Source organism: Populus nigra, chromosome 1 (genome assembly GCF_951802175.1).
Source record: "Populus nigra chromosome 1, ddPopNigr1.1, whole genome shotgun sequence".
Classification (NCBI taxonomy): Eukaryota; Viridiplantae; Streptophyta; class Magnoliopsida; order Malpighiales; family Salicaceae; genus Populus; species Populus nigra.
In genome coordinates this window covers 2,151,109-2,159,845 of record NC_084852.1, presented here as the reverse complement: position 1 = coordinate 2,159,845, position 8,737 = coordinate 2,151,109, and the positions used below count along the sequence as shown (strand labels likewise).

Sequence of the window (8,737 nt, the reverse complement as noted above, 5' to 3'; positions counted from 1 at the left end):
TGATTTGTCTTTAAAGTGTTGTTGAAGAACTCTTATGAGGTGTTTAACCTTGATCTAATAGATTTTTGTTCTTTGTAGACTTCAAGCATAGATGAAGAACTTGAGAACTTTAGAAAGAGCTTTCTTGCTTGAAGAGCCTGTCTTGAAAGCTTTCTTCTAGGTTGAACTCCTCTATTTATAAAGGTTTGTAGGGGCTTTCATGTCCTTTTCCAATGCCACATGACATGATTTTATTAGTGTATCTTTGTTGATAGAATCCTGCATTTATGACAAGAAATCTTGAATATCTCTTCTCAAGTGTCAACCTTTCATTAGCTAAAAAATATATGAAGACTCATTTATTTTTCATGTCATTTATTTTATTTTATTTTTATTTTATCCTTTTATATGAAAATAAAATAACAAATGACACATGGTAGAATTTGATTTGTAGAAATTTTGTTTCTACAATCTCATTGTCCCATCCACAATAGAAGTTTCAGCAGATTGTTCCCAATAAGCAACAGTAGTGGTTGTCTTTCCTTTTTCCTTTCAAGGCAGTATGAATCCTTTTGTTTTGTTTTAAATGCAATGGCATAATGTTGTTGTATGATAAGACTCTCGGGCATGTTTTAAAATTAAAAAAAAATGAGATGCTAGTTGATGTTCAAAAAAATATTAATTTTTATTTCCCCATATTCTTTTACCTTTGGCATTTAATATCTGAAATTGTGAACTACATGTGAGATGCTTTTTCAATATAAATAAATCAGTATTTTTTTTCAAAAAAAACAACAAAAATCTTTCTTTCAAAAATATAATTTTATTTTAAATTGCATGTGGTTAAGTCTCTCAAAAATAAAATAAAAATCATATCTTGCTTGAAGAAAATAAAATACATGGGGTTTTGATATTTTCATACAAAAATTTAAAAAAATATATATTTGCATGCATTTTGAATTTAATAATCAGTCTACTGAATTCATGAGAATTTGGTCAATGTTTCAATAATCTCTAAAATTTTAAATTCATGAGAATTAATGATAAATATTCTGGTATAAATGTTGGACATACAAGTAGGTTGATATTTAAATATCAAGATTTGACCAGAAAATTCTCAAAATTATTTTGAATATTCACCAATTTTAATTGAGAATATTTCTCGTTACAACACACGAGTTGTGGAAAACCCTTCTACCTTTCAAAATAATTAAATCTGTCAGGCATCTCCTTGGATCATTTCCATAAGAATTTATTTGGGCTCACAAACCCATAATAAATTAGAAAAGTCATATTTATTCACAAGAATAAATCTTCACCTTAAACCATAGATAGACCATTGATTAATAACTCATCAAAACTTCAAATCATATTTAAATTACACAGTAACTTATCTTAGATAAAGTATATTAAAAATATTAATATCTTTCCAAGCCATTATTAATATCTTTCCACCAAAAATATTAATAGCAACTACCAGGCGACAACAAAACGGTAGTGACCACTCCAGATGAAGGAAAGAAAGCAAACCACAGAAATCTTGATTTTAGTGAAAGTAGTCTGAAAAGGGATAAATAATTTACAATACTTTCTTCAAAGAACTGAAAAGGGCTCGACAGAAAAATCGTTTTGATCCAATCCATGGTCAAATAAAGACAACAAATGGGCTATCGAGGCAGTCACCACTATGGGGGAAACGAGCCTTTCATAGCAGTCACCACTATCTCTTTTAGGTTTTTATTTAAAAATATATTAAAATAAAATATATTAAAATGATCAAAAATATATTTAAAAAAATATTATTTTAATTTTTTTAATACCAAATATATTTTTAAAATACAATTTAAAAAAAAATCATTAAATCTCTATTTAAAAATACATGATTATTACTTTTCAATTTATTGTTTTTAAATTAATGGTTAAGAGAATAATTTTTTTATGGCACGATGACCGGTCACCTCGAACCTATTTTAAAGGGGGTGTTCAGTTCTGGTTGAACTAAAATTTTGAAAAAAATTTAAATTTTTTATATTTTAAATTAATTTTTAGAAAAATATCCTTCTTAAACACCCCTAAATAATAATGAGCTTACCAAATTGTCATGGAGATAGCAATATATATCTAGTGTTCCGTTCTGTAAAGTGGACTGGTCCATTATTTTATTTTTGATAAAACTATTCAAGCATTAATAATTAATTCCTCCTTCCAAAATGTAAAGAAATATCGTTTTTCAACTAAATATAGAAAAACTATACATTAAATATCATGTCTCCGCTCTTTATTTTCATTAATTACAAAGCTCTCTCAGGGTAGCAGGGATTTTTTTCTTTTTTGTTTTTTCAATATGTATATTTCTATCACAAGATTTTGTGGGCATTAATACATGAATTTGCGTCCAATGAAAAATATTTATGGATCTGCTTTGTAGGTATAAACAGTAGATAAGGAAAAAAGGCACCATATACGCAATATACCAAAAAAAAAACACGTAATATAAGCTGCTATATATAAAATTTATTGAATATCATAATATAGAAAAACAGCTGGAATTCTTATTTAGTAACACTGCCATATATCTCGAGCTTCCCAGCAGCAGGACGAGAGGAAAATGGTTACTAATCACTTTCTGCCTTGAACAAGTCCAAACGCTTAGCAGTTGAACATTTGACTCGCCACATGGATTCATGAAATTCTTTGTACGTAAAATCTTTATATATTGCTGGATGATCATCGTCTATCAACTTCTTAGCTGGTCCTATCCCCGCATCATCTGATGGATAGCAATAACTGGCAATGGATACACGCTCTTTCTCACAATTCACTATAGCTTGATGAAGCAAACTCTTGTATCGACAATTGCTAAGTGCCTGATACAAAATAATAATAATAATAATCATAATTAGTCATTTTTTAACAAATCTACCTTTAATTATATAAGTGGTAAAACCAATTATTTCCATCTTGTATTTTTGTCAATTCATTTACAAAGTTCCTCTATTTCTACCCAAAAAATATATATAAATAAATAAATTTCCTCTATTATCACGTCAATCAAGGAATCTTAACTTCAGTCAATGAATCTAATTAAATAATATATTAGTCAATAAAGAGAGTTAGGATAGTAGATGTGAGTGGTGATCTTAAAGGGCATAAAAGAAAAGTTGATAATAATAACTCAAAGTAGTAAAAGAAATTAATCAATTGATATTGGGATAAATTTTCAATTTTGACAAACTGTACTCAATTCATTGAAATGAAACATACAGTAACTTGTTCAATCGAAATCGATAATGAAGGAGTTCTTTTGATGAGAATATAGTATACAAATAATGATTTTAGCCATTATATTGCATACATATTAATCATGCATGCTATAAAACAAAATTCTAAATCCCTTTTATGCTAGTTTACGTAAAAAACTTAATGCTAATGTTTTCTTTGATGCATATTTTTCTAAATTAGCATAAGAAACAAACTATTTATATCCATATTCAGAAATTTATAAATTTTTTATTTTGAATCACTTTAATTAGCATGTGTAGATCAATATGTTAATCACCTGCAACATATCTCCAACATGGACAACGACGGCATTAGGAATAGGATTAACATCAATCCACTTATCATCGTTAATAACCTGAAGTCCAGGCACATCATCTTGCATCAGAATAGTGATTAAAGTTGGGTCAGTATGAGTCCTGACTCCGTAAGTGACATCTAGTTCTGACTCCTGACAAGCTGGATAGAAATTGATGGATACATAATGTCCTTTCAATATTTTGCCTATATAATCTCTTTTCAGGCCTAAGCTCTCTGATATGGCCTCAAGTATTGCTACCTCCACCTTTCTAACACTTGCACAATATTCACCAACCTTTTCCCTGTCAAAATTGTTTGAGTATACCGTGAAATACTCGAATAAAATAATTAAAGTGAAAAGGTCTGGATAATTATATTAATGTGAAAATTTATTTGCCTGAAAGAAGGAGGAGTCGAGGGCCATTGGTTCTTGAAATCTTCGACGGGGTGACAGTGAAATTTCAAAGATTGTCTTGAAACAAAGATATTCCGGGTCTTATCTTGAAAACCTGTAACCAGCCTGATGATACTGTTAGGGTCAGATGAGCGAAATTTCAGCCTTTCTTCTTCTGGCAAGTGGAAGAAATCTCTTGCCGTGTCTAGCATGTTGTTGATCTTCATTTCTGGAATTCCATGGTTCTTGACCTGATCATGGTGTAGCATTTCATGTTAGAATTATAACATTCCAGCATATCATATGCACCATCTGGATTATAATATATCGAATTACAACAAAAGGAGATTTAAACTGCACGAAGAATATATTATGAATTGTGAGGAGTGGCAAACAGGATAATCAAAGTCGGGATTTATGTTATTATTATCGCTGGTTGTCTGCAGCTTGTTTTCTGCTGTCCTTATTTGGTTGACACCTATTGCTGGTTGCCATCCTCTTATTGAAGGCTAGCTAGGTGTATTTCCTTGAAGCTAGTAGTAGTAGTATATCTTTTTTTCTTTCTTATGGAAGGCTAGCTAGGTGTAGTAGGAGGAATGGTAGTTGTTGTCTACAGCTTGTTTTTTTCTGTCCTTGTATCATTTGACACCTATTGCCGGTTGCCATCTTTTTTTGCTTTCTTGTGGAAGGCTAGCTTGGTGTGGTGGTATCTTTTTTGCTTTCTTGTGGAAGGCTAGCTAGTAGTAGTTGATTTCCTGTGGAAGGTTAGCTAGTAGTGGTGGTAATCTTATCATCCATTAAACTAATTTTAACAGAAAAAAGGGGGTTAATTTAAGAATAAACGCTTCGAAAGTTATGAAGAATGTATGCAATTATATAATTTTTGTACCGCGAAAAAGCCGTTTTTCTCGCATGCATGGCCAATCTGTTTGACGACCTCAGAGCGCTGAGGACCGAGAAGACCTTCCATGTCGATGATAGGGGTAGAGCCATCAACTGATGTATCAACACCAGAGAGAGTTGGAACCTCTGAAAGGGGATCAGTGTAGGTGAAGGGACCATTTTTGGGCTCTGATAATGAACGGTGATGGGCATCAACTTGTTGCAGCATAGTGGGAGACATGATTGAAATTCAAATGCACTTGACTTCAATCTACAGAAGCTTGTGGATTTGATGATCTGAGTATGCTGGTTTGCAGTTCTATAATTCCCTATTTATAGGAGGAAACTACATAGGAGTATCAAGCATCATGGTATTGGTCTTGCACCAAACACTTTATCTCTCTATGTTTTTTTATTCTCCTAGTCAAGAGATGAATAAGTCTTGCACAAAAAGCACGGAAACTAATATAGTTTTTGCTTTTTAAAATATTTTTGTTTAAAAAAATATAAAATTATTTTTATATATATTTTTACTTATGCTAGCATGATTATATTTCACTACATAGATATTTTCAATTCGTCAAGAAAGGGTAAAAAGAAAAAAAACAGCGACTAACGTTAATACATTTGGCCTACTTTTGTGTCGGAGATAAAGTTGGGTTAGATAATAAATAATAAAAGAATAAAAATTTACTAAGAATTATTTCATCTTAATAATGACAATCAGACGTTTAATTATAGGTGAACATCATTAATTATCTGGCTAAAAATTAAGTTGTTGTGATGCGAAAAATAAAGGAGCTTTCTCTTATAATGTTCCAATTATTAATTACTTGATTCAAAGAAAATAAGAATTGAATTTTAGCTTAGTAATTACTTTGATTTATCTCTTTTTAACATCAATTTATTAAAAAAAAAACTTTGGTATTCATAAAATGTCAAGTGCTCGATACCACCATGCCATAAGCTTATTAATGCCTTTTATATAGTTCAAACTCTTTATTTATGATTTTCATTTTTTTTCCAAATCCAACTTAACAAAGTTTATTTAATAAAGTTTTAGTTGAAACAAGGTTTATGATTAATTTAGGAGGCCTGCATAATGCAGTAGTCATCTCTTATATTTATATAAGTAGGGGGCAGAATACAATAGTTACTATGCAACATACTGCGCAATATAACTCTATACAAGGAAAATACAATCTTTCCTAAACTACAACACATTTCATAATACATCCCCTTAAGCTGAAGATGAGTTGTCCATTTGAAGCTTGGACCGTAAATAGGCAAATGTAGTGTGAGGGAGCGGCTTAGTAAAAGCATTAGCGAATTGGTCTTTGGAGGGTATGAAGTGAATCTGTATCTCTTTTTGTAGCAACTCTATTACGAACAAAGTGATAATCAACCTCAACATGTTTGATACATGCATAAAACACTGGATTAGCAGACAAATAAGTAGCACTCAAATTATCTCACCAAATGGTGGTAACAGAATTGAGAGAGAAGCATAAATCTGAAAGCATATAACAAATCCAAAAAACCTCAGTAATACCATCAGCTAAGGCCTTATATTCTGCTTTAGTAGAGGAGCGAGCAACAGTGTGTTGCTTACCAGATTTCCATGAGATGGGAGTGGTGCCAAGAAAGATGATGTAGCCATTAGTAGATTTTCGATCATCAATACTCCCTGCCCAGTCAGCATCAGTAAAACCGTGCAGTGATAAAGAGGAGTCTCGATTAAGGTGAAGGCCAAAAGAGGATGTGTGATTAGTACTTAAAAGTGCATTTTTATCAAGGTTTTATATCATCATTTTGCACTTAAAGTATCAATAACTCCTTAACTAAAGCATGTTTTATAATAACATATCTAATTATATAAGATACCTTTAATTTATGGTAAATGTTCATCTTAAATGCAGGCCTATCACATAAATAAAAGAATTGATTGATGAGTTGAAGTACTGAAATTGAAAGGACAAAAAGATGGCCAAAGAGATGCTAGTGCAGTCCAAACTGGAACACAGTTCGGTAATTAGGTCATATCTGGAGCTGTAGATCTTGGATTTAGGTCCATTTTATATGGATGGAAAGATAAGACATAGGCCTACAACTTTTATGTGAAGCCCAAGATTTAAAAAGGCTGTTTTCAAGTCTAAATTGTAGCAACAACAAAGAAGTCCGAATCTGTCCTTCAGCCCAGACACTGTTCAGTGTTCAGCCCATATCTCAAGTTCTAGAAGTTCAAATGATCTTAAATTTTTACCCTGGAAATATAAGACAATTTCCTAGACCTTTCATGATTTATGTTTGTTCAAATTATCACGTCATCAATGAAGTTTTTGGCAAACAAGAAGATAAGAATTATCACCAAGTCAAGATATGGCCACCCACTCATCAATTAGTCAACAAATCAATAGTTCCGAATTTTGGCCTATAAAAGGAGGCATTTGCCATGTATTTAGGCATCTTAATGTTCAGATCAAGATCATGCTCTTGCTTTCTCTCTTTGTATTGCTTATGCTTTGCTTTCATTAATATCAAGTTTATGCCTTTCATTTCCTTTCCTTTACTTAGTTAACTTTTATCTTACTTATGTTCTTATCTTGTTTATTTATGTTTCTTTCTTTCATTATGTCTAGCTAAGTTAATTATGTCAAGGTGAAAAGGTTACACTAATGGTGTAAGGATAAATATAATATAAACTCAACATGGACTTTAATGTTGGATACTAACATACTTTATATTTGTTATCTTATTCACTTTTAATACTTTGCTTGTTAAATGGTTAATCTAGATTTATGTTATATAACACTTGGTACAACAAATACTTGGCACTTTCATAGCCCATATTGTATGGTATAACCGACACCTGAGCTATGAAAGGAACTTGATTTGTTGTTAACATAAGTTATAATCATGAATGCCTGACAACATTTACAAGTATTAGCATTATTCGAATAAGATAACTTATGTAATCATGTTAACAATTTATAATCTGATTGGAACCTCCTTTGTGTGTGGTTTCCAATTGAATAATAAGAGTTTATACTATACTTGTTTGAAGTACCATTAGTGGATCCTCTAACCTTGATATTTGTTGTTATCATTGTTTAATCATTACGTTAATCTTCCATCTCAAAGTTCTCATCAACTTCTTCTTCTTCATCTTTATTATTATCATTATTAATAGTATTATTGGTATTATTATTATTACTACTACTACTACTATTACTATTACTATTACTATTACTATTATTATTAATATTATTATTATTCTTGTTGTTGTTACTATTGTTGTAGTATTATTGTTGCTTATAATTTATACAAGTAACCTCCCTGTGGTTCGACCCCGGTCTTGCCGGGTTATTTATTACTTCGACACTCCTGCACTTGGGAAAAGACATCAATCTTTTGGTCGTGTCAATGTACCTTTCAAGTACCGTAAAATATGTTTGACAGTAGCCCAATGGCTCTCAGTATGCATAAACTAATAGACTTTGTTGACAGCATAACAGATGTCTGATCTAGTAAATATGAGATACTTAAGAGCACCTACAATTTGCCGATAACGAGTGGGATCTAAGTATAAACCACTAGGCTATAGACCAACCTTTGAAACAGAAGTTGGTGTATCAACAGGCTTACAGGATGACATACTAGCCTGACTAAGAATATCAAGAGCATATTTGTGATGACTAAGCATGATCCCCATATTGGTAGGAGTGCCCTCAATTCCCAAAAAATAATGAGCATGACCTAGATCCTGGAGTTTAAATTCTGAACTCAGCAAACTAATAAGGTGGCGAAGTAGAGTAGAATTATTACCAATTAACAGAATGTCATCTATATAGACAAGAAGATAGCAGATATCATGATTCATAGTCAGAATAAATAAAAAGATAT

At 31.4% G+C, this 8,737-nt stretch overlaps 1 protein-coding gene across 1 annotated transcript; it reads right to left on the bottom strand.

Moving 5' to 3' along the window:
* Positions 1–2,462: 2,462 nt before the first annotated feature.
* LOC133671688 (protein DMR6-LIKE OXYGENASE 1-like) lies at positions 2,463–5,120 on the bottom strand. The gene is made up of 4 exons (XM_062092518.1): positions 4,842–5,120; positions 3,956–4,203; positions 3,539–3,860; positions 2,463–2,846 (listed from the first exon to the last, which is right to left on the bottom strand). The coding sequence occupies exons 1-4, from the start codon at positions 5,073–5,075 to the stop codon at positions 2,595–2,597; spliced, it is 1,056 nt and encodes a 351-aa protein (XP_061948502.1). The 5' UTR covers positions 5,076–5,120; the 3' UTR covers positions 2,463–2,594.
* Between the last annotated feature and the right edge of the window lie 3,617 nt (positions 5,121–8,737).